The sequence below is a fragment of the Lates calcarifer genome, linkage group LG11 (assembly GCF_001640805.2).
Source record: "Lates calcarifer isolate ASB-BC8 linkage group LG11, TLL_Latcal_v3, whole genome shotgun sequence".
In the NCBI taxonomy this organism is placed as follows: domain Eukaryota; kingdom Metazoa; phylum Chordata; class Actinopteri; family Centropomidae; genus Lates; species Lates calcarifer.
In genome coordinates, this window is record NC_066843.1 from 13,677,865 (window position 1) to 13,693,118 (window position 15,254).

The 15,254-nt window shown below is 37.7% G+C and overlaps 2 protein-coding genes across 2 annotated transcripts; one reads left to right on the forward strand and one right to left on the reverse strand.

The window, feature by feature from the left end:
* Nucleotides 1-4,021: 4,021 nt before the first annotated feature.
* Nucleotides 4,022-7,726, forward strand: cabp5b (calcium binding protein 5b). The gene is made up of 6 exons (XM_018670594.2): nt 4,022-4,120; nt 5,723-5,753; nt 5,850-5,993; nt 6,658-6,767; nt 6,939-7,086; nt 7,698-7,726. Exons 1-6 carry the CDS (start codon nt 4,070-4,072, stop codon nt 7,724-7,726), a joined length of 513 nt encoding a protein of 170 aa, XP_018526110.1. The 5' UTR covers nt 4,022-4,069.
* Nucleotides 7,727-10,248: 2,522 nt separating this feature from the next.
* On the reverse strand, nt 10,249-15,242 carry asphd1 (aspartate beta-hydroxylase domain containing 1). Its single transcript, XM_051074024.1, is given in 7 exon segments — nt 10,249-11,098; nt 11,452-11,565; nt 12,338-12,545; nt 12,779-12,856; nt 12,858-12,986; nt 13,235-13,714; nt 15,147-15,242. Coding segments are annotated over 6 exon segments (1,092 nt in total). The 5' UTR covers nt 13,688-13,714; nt 15,147-15,242; the 3' UTR covers nt 10,249-10,988.
* Nucleotides 15,243-15,254: the final 12 nt, after the last annotated feature.

Here is a 15,254-nt window from a genome sequence, read left to right on the forward strand (position 1 = left end):
GTCAGTATTTCTTCTTTTGCTGTACAACTTGAAATTGGTCACAAAACATTTTTGTTTTCCTTTACAGGTGTGAATTGTGAACAGTTGACACAGCCAGCCTCTGTGACTGTGCAGCCAGGTCAACGTCTGACCATCACCTGTCAGGTCTCTTATTCTTATTCAGCTACTTCACAGCTTGGATCAGACAGCCTGCAGGGAAAGGACTGCAAAGATTCACTAAACAAGTTCAGTATCAACACAGACTCTTCCAGCGACACAGTGACTCTCAATAGACAGAATGTGCAGCCTGAAGACACTGCTGTGTATTACTGTGCCAAAGATGCACACAACAACACAAACCATCTGTAGACCTGAACAAAAACCCCTCAGTGCCTGAACACTTGTAACACGAAGCCACCAGAGGAGGAGCCTTCAGACCACTAATGATTTCACACCAGTTCACTAAGATAAACTGTCTTTAAATATAATGTGTTCAGCACTGAAAATAAAAAAAAATTAATAATAATAATTAAAAAAAATCTTGATTCCAGTTTTAATTAAAGACATTAATGGAATCTGATTTCTAATTGTTGTTTAAAACTTTTAAACTACTATCAGAGTCTTCACATCATGCTGAACATGATGTAGACAGCTTATGTTTTTGTAATGTTTTTCAACCTCTTGCACAAATTAGACTGAAAAATATATTTTAAATTATAATCCTTGAATAAATGACTAATGTACAGTAAACATTCATTCTCCAGTTTCACCAAAGAATATCTATACTGTATACTGACCTTCCTGTGAGGAGGAGTCAATGCAAAACTCAGATGTCTTCCATCTCTACTTATCTGACTGCAAAGAGGATGACAGAGAACAGTGGACACACAGTTTAACATGATGGACTATAGGACAGGATTGCTGCTTTTAACTCTCTGCTGGGCAGGTGAAGACTTTCACTGATGTTGGCTTAACATAGGTTCCATTTGTGCTACCAGTGTAACACATGACATGCATTTTTAGGTGTGACATTTGTTGATGGTGAGACTCTGACACAATCTGAACCAGTGGTTAAAAGACCTGGAGAATCCCACAGACTGACCTGTACAACATCTGGATTCATATTCAGCGACTATGAGATGGACTTGGTCAGACAGGCTCCCAGAAAAGGCCTGGAGTGGATTGCCTGGGATGATAGTGCTAGCTACAATGGCAAATACTACTCTCAGTCAGTCCAAGGCCGGTTTACCATCTCCTGAGACAACAGCAGACAGCAGCTGTATCTGCAGATGAACAGTCTGAAGACTGACAATGATCCATATCCCTTTTTACAACTATACTAGAATTTACAGATTTAGGTTAGGTTTTAATATTGGAATGATTTCAATACAAAACATTTAGGCATTAATAGTTTAAAAATGTATATATAATTGTGAATGCAGGGACATGTTAGTATTGAGTGTAGGGATGCACCGATACCGATGCCAGTATGGGGTATTGGGTCCGATATCCTGTTCCTGTACTCGTACTCATAAAAGTGTTCCAATACCACAGCCTAATACCACTTTACGGCAGCATGACGTTCACTTGGGCGGTCAGGTGCTAATTGAGAGCACGGAGGAGCAATGTCGGCAGTGTGGAGGTATTTCAAAGTGGATGTTAACTAAAGTAAAGCGGACTATACGTCCTTGCACACTGCTGGCATAAACAGTTTTACTTGCATTATAGTAAATAAGCCCCATCCATTCCAGAGCTTTTCCTGCAGGCTGTCTGATCTAGTGCATCCCATACTGACTGAAAGTAAATCCAGTTCCCCTGCAGGAAAGACTGAGGGCTTCCTGAGTCCTCTTCAGCACTAAAGTGGAGGGAACAGTCTCCAGAGCCTGGCCATTCAAACCTACAAAAGAACCAGAAATAAAGAGAGAAGTGGTGGGACCGCAAGAGGAATAAATGCCTGAACATTAAAACATGCATTTTTGATGGGTATTATACCATAAAGGAACTTACAGGGCAGACAGAGCACTGTCAGCAGAACACACAGTTTGTGCATCTTCTTGAGACTAAAGATAAGAGTACACTTGCTTCACACTAAACAAGAAGACAGAGAGGGCAGAAGTATACTCTCTGAAAAATCTAGATTTGCATCAGGATTTTACAAGGGAGGGGCAAATTTTTTATCTTATTTTGTGCTTTTTCAGTTATTGTGTGTTTAGGTGGTGGCTTTTGAATTATAACTTAGTAATTACAATTTCTTCTTTGTGACTCTGACATATCAGCCATGTAATACAATGTTTTTTAAATGGACAAAGCCTATTTGGCACCTCATTCTTTTGAACATATTCCAAAATCCAAAATGATGACATAACTCTGGGTGAAAAGCCACTTTCATTAACATTTTCTGTACAAAAGAGGTCTCATGCATAAGAAGAGAAATGTGATATTTTGTTGTTGTTTGTTTGTTTCATTTGGTGAATTTAAATTGTCAGACCTAATCCACCTGCATACATGTACTGAAATTATCTGTATAGTTATTTTTCTCTAAATAGGTAAACAAAGTTTTTTTTATTATTATTATTATTAGGTGGATCAAATATGAAATGGTCTTGGCCTTCTTTAACTTTGCCTGCCCAAACAAACATACAGCCACCTGTTTTCTCTGTTCTCTCTCTCTCCTGAGACCTGATTTTTATGTTCTTAAACAGTTATATTTTTATTTTGTCCTGTTTCAGTCATTGTGTGCTTAAGTGGTGGCTTGAATCATTATTGAGCAGTTATAATTTCTTCTTTTAGCGGCTGAAATATGACAAAATGTGTCATACATGCTTTAAAAAGTAACTGATCAGAATATTATCATCCCCTATATTACTGTAGAAAAGCACATTTTGGTTAAAATCCAAAACAATGAGGAAGACACAAACCACAACCTCATTTCTGATCTGCTGCTGCCCCCTGTAGGTCATGGTAAACCTAAAGTATTTGAGGGTTTTGCACAGCCTCACTATTTACTTCAAACATTTTGTTCATCTGGCACAATAATACACAGCAGAGTCCTCTGGCTTTAGGTTGGACAGTGTCAAATACACCATGCTGTTGTTATTGTCTCTCGTGATTTCTATACGTCCTAGTTTTACTTCAATCAGAGTAAATAAACCTCCTGCAGGCTGTCTCATCTAATGCATTCCATGCCAACTGAAAGTAAATCCAGTACCCTGCAGGAAAGACTGAGGGCTTCCTGAGGCCTCCTCTGTGCCAACGTGGAGGGAATGGACTCCAGAGCTCCAGATTTTTCTCTTACGTATCAAGAGCTAAATGTGATTTTAAATGCATGTGGTGAATTTGATCTGTCTGTATGTGGTGTATGTATATGAACAGAATCAATGCTGTTATGTAAAAAGATATGAAAAGTGATTTCATGGTATTATCTGATATCCTGCTCACGATGTCGGATAATGCCGATCCTGTTTACATACAGCACATAGACCAGATTCGCTACATGTAAAATGAATTTTCGCTGAATATGTTGTGTGTGAGACAGACTGGTCATGCGCTCCTTTATTTCATTTGTGGGCTTCTCATGCAATACAATAAACAAAATATGATGCTTGCATGTACATTTGAGAATACCTTCTTAAGTTGTGCAGGACCTTTAATTTTGTCAGAGCATATATGGTTATGTAATAGGCTTATGATGTACATTTCATGTTTACCAATTGGTAAACAGTATCAAACTATAACATTTCTTATTAAAGTAAAATTTATGTATGAAATCTAGATATGTTGAATAAGAAGAAGAAAAAAATGCTATTAAAATCAACCCCAATCTTTAACCGTGTCTATAAAATTGTGTATATGTGCAGCATTAAGCCCATCTTTCTTTTCTAGACCAAAGCTGCAGAGATAATCCATAAGAGACCTCGTCCCTCCTCTCTGGCATACGCAGATTGCTACTCATCACGGTTTACACACACAGACACATGCTGGCACTGAGAAAAGAAACCAAATGATACAGCACCACATAACACTGTGAATTTTATTTTTATAACAAAGGAGTTCACAAACACAAGTAGCCCAGGATCTTGAGTCTGTCATCATGAGTCTGAAACAAGCCTGCATCTTTCTTAGAGGAGGAACAAGGAGACAAGTAAGTTAATATGTTTTTTGACTATTTTATTTAAGTTTCCAGAATGATATGTATTATTATTATTATTATTATTATTATTATTATTATTATTGGTTTACCAGGGATATAAATCTTACTTTCATCACTTAATCATTTATGAAATAAATATTGTTTTGTGGGTTGTTGGGTTTTTAAATTTTTCTTATTGTTGTTGCTGTTTGTTTGTTTGTTCTATGTTAATTTTTATATAGTGTTATTTTTAGCTGATGGGAAAAGAAGCTTAAAGGACTAGTCCTATTCTGGAGTAGAGGTGGGAGGGCAAACTTTGACTGGTGCATTAGGCAGATGCTCTGGCACTCAGTCAGTTTCTGTGTTTTGTCCCTGATTTGATAGAAGACATTCACACCAAATCAAAATACAAATCAGAACATACTTACATGTTTTGCATTCTGCACTCATCACTTGTGAAATATTTTGCCCAATTTATAGAAAATTTACAGCAAATCTGTTCTGATGTAATCTATATACAGTTTATGATGTAATCCCAAAATGCACACACTATATTTGTGATCTGGGATCAATTGGATAAAGATACTTGAAGGTTTAACAATGTTTTAAACAAGGATTTAACAGATGACACAGACTCAGTCAGTGAATTCAAATATCAACCCTCATGTGAAAACAGATATTAACAGGTGTTAGATGTGTACAAACAGAAATAGGTTCAGAGATTGTCACCAATCATGGACTATATAAAAATACTGTACACATTAATGCATATTAATCTGAAACTTTAGGCTGATTCATGTATATTGTAATAACAATAGTCCAGGATTTTACCCATCAACAGTGTAGCCAAAAGCAGGGGAAAAAAGTAAAGTAAGTTTAAACAAATGTGTTTCAGGAATAAAAGTTACTAAGTGGATTTACTTGAAACTTTTTTTAAGACATAAAATACTGTAAGGTCATATAGGCAACAGTATTTCAGGGGCACAAAAATTGAAAGCCTATGCAAAATGATAAATAGCTTAATGTCAGGGGGCACAGTGAAAATACAGAGAACATAACGTGGATAATGTTGAACAAAGGTACAATTAAGTGCATCACATTACATAATTTAATGAAACTGGTAAAAAATAAATAGATAAATAAACGAATAAATAAATTAAACTGTTGTAAAAGAACCAACATATAATAGTCCAGAATTACACAGAAAATATAAAGACATGCTAAGTTTAAACAGATATTTTCTGTATTTCCCATTAACACAAATTTGCCATCTCAAAAAACAATTCAATACATTCACTTTTTAAATAAGTTAAATGGACAATTCCAAATTATATATACACATATATATGTTCATACAATATATGCTGAAAAATCTCATGGGATATTAACCATTTCATCAAGCGTGTCTAGCGTGAGCTTACTCACAGAGACTTTATTTTTCATCTGCAATACTTATGTATTTATAGATGGAGCTTTTGGAGCTTATACAAGATCTTAAACCTTTCAGAAGGACACGATGTAGATGATACAACATGTTGGATACAACAGTACTACTGTATGTAAAGCATACTAACACCATTTCATATTTGTATCCATATCATCATTGTTTTGCAGACAAGAAATCTTACACAAGATGAGATAGAAGGTAACTGTTGTTTTTTATGCTTTTGCTGTATAATATTTTTTTCTACCTTTTCAGAGTTTAGTCACATACCATTCCCTATGTCTGTATGCTCTCTAGAGTTACGTGAAGCTTTTGTAGAGTTTGATAAAGACAAGGATGGTTTCATAAGCTGTAAAGACTTGGGGAACCTGATGAGGACCATGGGTTACATGCCAACTGAAATGGAGCTGATAGAACTGAGCCAGAACATCAACATGAATTGTGAGTGATGTCCTCTACTGAGGTGAAAGCAAAATACATACACACTCAATTAATGGTATATTACTGCATATCATGTTTAATTCAATGAACTGATGAAAAATGTAATCCATTGTTGTAATGGGCATTATTATGAAGTATAGTCTGGACACAACAGAACCATTTTAAATGCATTTTTGCAGGTTTGATCTACAAAAAGATTCATAGTTTTGTTTAAAAATTAAAATATTGAAATTAACAGACAATAATTGTATTGATGTAACACATTACAGCATTCTTTAAATGACCAAGAGCATTTTATTGTTTTGAAAGTTTCAGGCTCTACATCTCCTGAGCCCTTTATTTGCATTTTCTATTTTGAAAGAAGCTTGCCAAGTATGAAAATGTGCATGAATTTATGGTCTGTTGGCCTCTTTATGTCAGTTGAAATAAATTCAACTGCAAAGCACATGTTATCATGCAATTACTTATAAGATCCAAAAGTTACATGTGAACCTGTACACATTTACTGAAATGACAGAACACTATGTGGTGTAGTTATTTCACAGGCATTTTACAGTCATTCATTTAAGACAAAGAAGATATTATAGCCAGAGAGAGCTATCTTTCCAGATTAATACCTGCTTATACAGTAGTTATATTGGTTATATCATCTGTCTTATCACAGTGGGGGGACGGGTGGACTTTGAGGATTTTGTGGAACTAATGACACCCAAGCTTCTGGCTGAAACTGCAGGGATGATTGGGTTGAAGGAACTTAAAGAGGCTTTCAGAGAGGTGAGCTCGAGATCCCTTTTCTCTCTTTTTGGTCTTTGGCACCACATGCTGGACATTCAATGTCAACAACTTTAAAACACATTTACAGCATTACATTGTGATTGTAATATGTATCCAAAATACCCCAAAGCTTTGCAAAATGTTGTTTTCTCTCTCCCCCCTTTCCTACAGTTTGATATAGACGGTGATGGATCTATCACATCTGATGAGCTGAGACATGCTATGATAAAGTTATTAGGTGAACAAACCAGCAAAAATGAAATCGATGCAGTGGTCAGAGAAGCTGACAACAATGGAGATGGAACAGTTGACTTTGAGGGTGAGATACAAGACACAAACACACCTGTACACACACACACACACACACACACACACACACACACACACACACACACACACAGCACAGCACAGGAACAATGCTGGTCTTTAGTCCTGCAGCCTTGCAGTAACTTCTGATGATGTTGAGTTAGAAGAGGACTGTTCTGTGTGATACAGTAGTTGAAGTTTAAAAAATTAACCATTTTTCAGATAGACTTTTCTCAACCACAGGTACAACTGATTAAATTAATGACCATTTCAGTGTACCAATAACAGGGACCTGATGTTGTACATGCTGTCTCACTGGCACACCTAAAAGCATTTGAACCATGTTTAATGTTACTGGTTTCACCTGTACTTTTGTTGCTATGACAAGTTACAGTGTCTGCCATGAAAGTGGTATATTAATAACTTATTTTTGTCACTTGTTGTTCAGTTACTTACACGTTCTACAGAGAATGTAAACTTGTCATTGTGACAGTCCTTAATAAAACATTGCTCAATCATTTAAACTTGACCTATATTTACATTCAGCGATATGAAAATTGTTCTAAATTTGCTATGAACATACACGAATCCAACTAGACAATATTTCATCCATTCTCTTTGCAGAGTTTGTGAAAATGATGTCACGGAAATGAGGACAACAGAGTGAATGGACTGCTGTGAATGGAGAGGATATTCTTTTTATTGACTTTTATGCTGATGATAGCCTACGTCTCATGAATAATTTTACTTTTTTTCTTATAATTTAAGTGGCATCTGCTTCGTATGTGATTATCTGGAGTTTATCAAGTTTTATTCCGTTTATTCAAGCGAGCAAAGAAGTTGTGTTCTTTTTGTTGAACACAATTTTAAATTATTCAAATTGAAATGGTAGCTCTAGATAGTCATGACCTTAACTTTTTTGATGTTTACAGTCCAGCAAATTTGACAAGTTTGTTGTCATCTACTTTGCCCCAAATCTCACAGACCTGTCCCACAGTGAGTGTACACATCATTGTCACTGTCATGTTCAGCTGGTTAGCATGTCAGCAGAGAATGTGGTACAGAGTCGACAAATCTGTGTTGTGAAGATGTACTGCACTGTGGGCTGGCCTGAAAGAACTACAGGAAAACCAAATGTTGTCATCTTTTTGCAATTAAAAGATAAGTAGTGTGTGTCGTGGAAGTATTGTGCGTGGTACAAGTATCCTTTCCTGGAATTTGCCCTCTCTTTTCTTACATGCAGGAACTATTAGGCGAATTGGTCATCCTTATTATAAATAGGCCTACTTTGTTTTGACTGAAAAAAGGGGACAATTCAGTTTATTTGAATATAAAGATTAACACCTGGATAACACTGACCTCAGCATAGATAGTGTAGTTTATTGGTTTAGTGATGTATGCCAGAGCACAGAAATTAACAGATAAGTCTGTGGTTATTATTGCCCACAGTAATGTATAATTATTTGATTACATAATATATAATGAATTATATAGTTACTGTAATAATTTATAATGAAAAGGATGAAGTCAGGTGACAAAATAGAGTGGCAGAAGACTGCTATTTGTTTCCCATTTGAAACCTATAGCCAGTTGTTGCCATTGTTTCTCTTATCCATCACAGTTCCACAACCTATGTGTTTATTATTGTAACCATGACAATAAAGGTCCTCCAACCTTTGTAAAGTACTTTCAGTATTTTAATCAAAACTACGATCCTTTCCTAAAACTAACCAAGTTGTTTTTGTACCAAACCAAACCAAATCGTGACCATTCCATAAGCTTAACTACATTTATTGTTGTAACCATGACGACAAATGTCGTTGCCATAGGGATACTATTTCAAGTGAATTGTATCAGTCCAGAGGATGATAATAAAGTCATAGCTGAGTCTGCCACAGGCCACTCTGATGTGACTGCAGCCTTGACCATGGCATCAATCAAATGAGCCATGATGTGATGTAAATGCTGCTCACCATCAAATGTTATTGTTATTCACCTGCTCTACTTGTTTGTTCATTTGGCATCTTTTGTTGGGCATGAATCCCTGTAAACTGCATATGTTATGCGATTGCTAACTTGTGTCTGCAAAGAACATTGATGCTTGATGTGAGTTAACAAATTTATTGCCCTGCCACTTTGTTCATTTGGCATCTTTTGTTGGGCATAATCCCTCTGGTGTTGCTAAAGCTGTTGCATAACAAAAGAACAACATGTAATTATTGAGCCATATTTATCTTTCAAATGAATGTGCTGGACTTAGTCTTTTAAGATTACAGCCTAATGTCAAGATTGACACTGACTGTCACAACTGTGTGTTACATAATTAATGAAATGGCATACAGTTGCAAGAAAAATATAAGATATTGTTCAGTGAAACTATTTGGTGACCACTATTAGCACAACAACATGCTTTGGACATGCAGATGCCACCACTGCTTTGAAAAAAAAAAAAAAAAAAAACGCTGTGACGCCGCAGGGTGCATAACCTTGACTTGTGATGACTGGAGAGATTTATGAGTTTTTTCTTCCAAGACTGACATTTGATAGTAATGGTCAATAGTCAATTTGAGTCTCATAGTGTAATTATTCAGTGGTGAACAGATCATACATCATACATACAACTAACAATCTCAGGAATAATCTATCTCACTGGGTGGATTAGTTCAATCTCTGTAATCCTCATCATGGGACTCTCAGATGAACAGATGGCAGATAAGACAAAATCACCACACTAATTCTCATCTACTGACTGAAAAAAGTAACTGAAAAAAGAGCTATGTGACCCAGAATGTGTTTTCAAAATGGTGTTTCAGTATTTAAATCAAAAGAAATGTTCATTAGGAATGTATGTGTTGTAAGATACAGCCTTATTCTTTCATTGCAAACAATAATTTATGTACATTTAATACATTTCCATTCTAGGTTTTTTGTCTTTTTTAACAAGCCAAGCAGTCAACTTACATTTGTTCCTAATAAAAATAATATGCTGGAATAATGTTAATTTAATGTTCAAGATAAACAATGTATATTTCACCTATACTCTACGCATATTTTATTAACAAAAGTGTATTAATCCTTTGAAAATTGTTAATTCACTGTATCATCTTCATCATTTTTTTTTTCAGTCTGATGCCTATTCATAACATTAATTCATACACAGAGTCAGTACTGGTTTCTTTGATATTTATTTGCTATTTGAATTCCAAGAAAAATATAATTGACAAAAACCCTGATAAATGCATGTCATACAATATGTAAACCACTAACACACCACTGACTATAATAGTAAACAAAGATATATATATGTGTGTGTATAACATACAAGCAAACACAGAAGAATTTTTGGCATTCATTTTGAAAAACAAAAATAAATTGAAATTTACATTTATATGATTTTCTTGTTTTCACAGTTTTTTGGTTGAACCACAGGTTATTTACATAAATTTCATAATAAATAATGGCCCTTCCATCCTGAAGGCATATTAGTACATGCATCAAAGGCTTGAAACTCCAGTAATCATGACAGACAGGTTTCACATGCAAATAGCATTCGCTAGCATAGTATATGATGTCAAGTTACTGTTATATGTTATAGTAAGATTTAAAATAATTCACACCAGATCTGCTCTTCTTAGGTTAGATCTCTTTGTGCTTTCAAATGATGTCAGTCTGTGGTTTGCAGCCAAATTGTCTAGTAACATCATCTAACATCATCCATAATAATGCATTCAAGTGGCACTTCCTGGTTTAGACCATAAATCCAACACCACTTGAAAGCGTGGCTAATGGCTTGTGTAATTATTAGGACAAATTCACACAGTGATCCATCGATTTGAATGAGATGCATGACCCACAACAAGCAGGGCTAAGGTAAGGCATCCCTGCATGTTGTCTGATGGTAGTGCAGGAGCATATTCAGAGGTCAGGGCTGAACATGAAGTCCAAAGCTTGTCTCTCTGCTGCAGCCACATTTGGATGCCAGAGATCCACACTCAAAATGACGCGGGGTCCGGCATCTGGAGGTCCTTTAAAAACAGATGGGTCCAATTTAAAGTAAATATATGGCAGACATTCAGATTCATCAGAACAATTCATGAAACAGAGCAAAGGCTAAAAAAAAACAACCTGGAGATAGTTATCTAAAAGTACCACAGCCTGTTTTGTACACGGAGATTACGCACTGCATTTCATTTTTAATGATGAGAATTCAAACAAGCGCAAAATTAATGATATATGCATTTATTTTCTACCACTTGCACCTTGTTGTCTTAATTGTAGATGCAGTGAACTGAAAAGCTCACCCAGAAATACTACTTATGGTCACAAATCTCAATAAAATAAGTTTTTTCACACAAAAAGTCGTTTGTGATTCACTGACCCTTGTGTGAGACTGTGTGAAGGAACGAGTCATCAACCAGGAGGCAGTGTCCCTCCGACCAGCACTGTGGCTCCCCTCCCACCACCAGCTCACACAGGGGTGGAGTCTGCAGACCTAAAAAAAAAAAAAAAAAAGTCTGTTTTTTAACTTTTATGTTTTCCTTCAGCTAAGAAGGCCATGAACTCCAGTGCTGTCTGTATTTAAAACAGCAAGGATTATAGCCAGACGGATCATAGCACAAAATGGGCTAAGTGGAAACCTTGATCCACAAAGTACCACATTACGTAACGGTTTAGTAATTCATTGGGTTATTTTCCGCTTCTATTTTGGTGAAGTAAAGTCTGACAACAAAATATTAGTTGCACCAGAAGAGTTCCGAACTGCCTGATTGTATACTGAGTTGATACTGAATTTACATTACTTTGAATATTTCCTCCAGTGATTTCACAGTTATTATATATTGCATATTCATGTGCAGAAGTCCTATAGAGGTTCAAACCATAAAAAGTTTTGTTACACAGTGCCTGGGGCACAGCATCCTATTTTGTGCCTGTGAATTAAGCATTCTGACAGCCAAGGCAGTCACCACTGTAGCCATTAATCAATTTTAGAGTCAGCCAAGGAATACCCTTCTCCTAGGGATAGGAAATTTCATGCAAATATAGTCATCAGATGAAGGAAAATTTAGAGGGAAAATCTATGTACAGTAGAGTTTTGAATTTTTGTCTGTAAAATGTGATCATGACGTTGAGTTTCATGTAAGTCAGAGCAGTCACTGCAGACTGCACTGCAACAAAATACTGTAAGAAGCAGAGGGATGATTCAGTAGATTTGGATTACAAGAGCCAGATGCAGATAAACCATTGAGTGTAATTCTTTTACACACCAAGATGACAGCGGAGACGTGTATTGGTGGGTCCATATGAACTCCCCAAGGTGGCTCCGGGTCCCAGCAACCAAAATCCTGCAGATCCCAGTGAGTTGCTGCTTATAAATGTACGCAGGGAGAGAAGTGTCCGATAGGTGCAGGGACAAGAGCGACAGTTTCCTGCCACACAGACACCTGCGCTGTACAAGGGAAACACTGCCTGGCCCTGAGAGAGACAATGACCTTCAATCAAATTATGATTCAAATGAGATACATACATCAGAATGAATCAGGGTCAATCAATTCCTTCACTTTTTAATATCAGAGCTCATAGGTGAAAGAATGAACTCTAACTATTAAATAAATGTGCTTTTGTTGAGATTTGTCGCACACGCAAAAATGGAATGGCAATGGAACTGCTCCTTTCTCAAAGTGGCCCTGAAAGATTTTATTTTGTACCTTTGGTCCCAAAGAGGTCCAGCCTAGTTTTGAGTCAATACCCCGCTGGTAAACAGCCTGGAATTCAGCCAAGATTACAAGGGTAGTTGGCTTCCAAGACTTCAATGTCATGCCGATGAGCGTCACGTGGGAAGAAAGGAACACTTGGGACATCTGGCAGGAAGAAGAGATGAGGCTTCTGTATAGCAGAGTGATCATTTAGTCTGACCTAAAGTGAGAGTGAAAAAGTGAGAATAGAAAGTCAGTGATTCATTCAATGTTCCCTTCCTCTGCTGTTTACCCTTGGACAAAAATAGCTCCAAATGAGGTGTGAGGATCCCTACTTTTACACATTATGCTGTTATGCATGCCATGACAACAAATGGAAGTGTAGTATATTGCTGAACAACTCTAATACAAAAGATTTACTGCCAATAGCAAGCATCAGCTTATGGCCTGCATGGAATAAACTTGTACCTGCTCACGTAGGCCCTTATGAATGCGGCCCATGCCTACCCAACTGTAGCGTTTGGCATATTCTTGCAGTGCTGCGTACAGTTTTTTGGCTTCTGCAGATGCCTGGGCTGGGAACAAGGCATGACTCAGCACAGGGGTGAGGTAACCCTGTCCCTGCTCCTCATCCTCCTCTGTTTCCATGGAAATGAAGGGGGTAATTTGATCACCCCTCGACAGCTTGGATCGCGCGCTACACTTTGTTCCAGCGCAGCTACCTCCACGGGACATCAGGGACCTCCTCGAGCCCGACTTGAGCTTTCCGGTGTGCGCGTGGCCCGGGATTGGCAGATCGGAGCCCATGCGATAGCAGTGCCACAGAAACAGGAGCAGTAGAGTCCACAGAAGGCCACTCAGTGAATGGACACCCAGCTCAACATATGGAGGCAAGGGCAGTGTGTTCATTGACCAGTGCATCCTTTAAATTTGTGAGACACTAAAATACTGAAATAGAGAAAGAATAACAGATTATGGTTTTGCATGTATGTGTGTAATATATGTGCAAAGTACTGCAAAGTCATTTCTGTAAAATAAAAATTGTTTTTACTCGAATTAAAACATTCTATGTACCAGACTTTCTATGCCCTGTATTATTAGCAGTGATAGCCATGTTTTTAATTACTGGGACTTACATAATAAAAAACCACAGTAGTAAGAGGTCTTTCCTAAAATCCAAAAACATTTTTGGGCCTGTCAAAGTCTTACAGATCACATTACAGGGCAGAGAGGCTCTGTGCCAACAAGCACAGCCTAAATTGAATGATGGCCTGTCCTGGTTTCAAACAGCCAGCTCGTTTATTTATTTTCTTTACTTTAATCCCCTACAGGGATCCCTGACAGAGTCACTGACCCTTTGGTTTGGTTGCCTCTGAGACTGACTTCATAGTATTATGTAAGTCCTGATCTTTGACCCATTGCTCCCTGTGCAAACCGGCTGCGGATGTAGCTAAAGCTTTCACAACAGGCAATATTCTGAAGTCATACTATGACTTTCCTCCTACAATGTTCAACAATGGCTGCTAATTCAGACAATATTTGTTTGTGCTGAGTGCATTGTGTTTTCCTTTGCCACAGAGAGGTCTGCAGGCTGGAGTTTAATGACTTGTGAATGGTTGGTCTTTGTTGCTAGTCTGCCTCTAGTTACCTATCAAATTTTCCAATAGTTTCAAAATGTTCCATTTAAGCCCTGTATAAATTGGATTCTGTGTTTTTATGAATGGCAATTAAAAAAATCTGAGGATAACAGAGCCTGCAAAGTTCTGTCCTGTGAGCATTTGGTCTGAAAAATAGATTCTCAACCGATTTGGTCAAAGATACTTTGTGTTTGTGTGGGAGAAATACAGAGACTACAGACAGACAGATTTAGAGATTTTGTTAGCCACAAACAGAAAACATGTGTGTGTGCACGTCATGGGCACGCGCGTATGCCAGCGTGCGTGCGTGCGTGCGTGTGTGTGTGTGCGGGCGCGCGGATGTGTTTAAGGTGGGAGGGCTCTCTCCTAATAGGCTTATTCCAACGGATTCGTTTCGTAGTTGCATCAATTACATGCCAAGTGATGATACTGCCTACTGGAAACACCTATAGGCTCCTGCATGGCCGAGCATCATGAAGGTGTTCCATACATTTTTGCGCTTGCAGACGCTTCAGCATTCATTTTGTTTTGGTTTTTTTTTCGCTCCGCACCAGCCCCCACAGCTCAGCTGGCTCATGTTTAATGTCCGCATTTCGTGTTAGCGCAAACATCCACCCGTGACGGGAAACCACGGCACAAAATTGTTCGCCATGCATACCATACGGCACATGCAGGCCTTTTAAATGAGGAAGCATACACCATTTACCCACTGCGTGCCGCATCTCACACCTCTCTCTGATTACCTTGATACACCGTGAAGCTCTGTGTCGGACACACTTCAGCACCGTGTTGGTGGACAGCTCTTCTAGCCCCCACAGACTAAAATGTGGCTTTTTTCCTCTCTCTCTCTC

Coding starts and splice junctions, on each gene's coding strand:
- cabp5b (XM_018670594.2), top strand. CDS start 4,070: ATGAGTCTGAAACAAGCCTGCATCTTTCTTAGAGGAGGAACAAGGAGA. Junction 4,121..5,722: donor GAGGAGGAACAAGGAGACAA/GTAAGTTAATAT, acceptor ATTGTTTTGCAG/ACAAGAAATCTTACACAAGA. Junction 6,768..6,938: donor TTAAAGAGGCTTTCAGAGAG/GTGAGCTCGAGA, acceptor CCTTTCCTACAG/TTTGATATAGACGGTGATGG.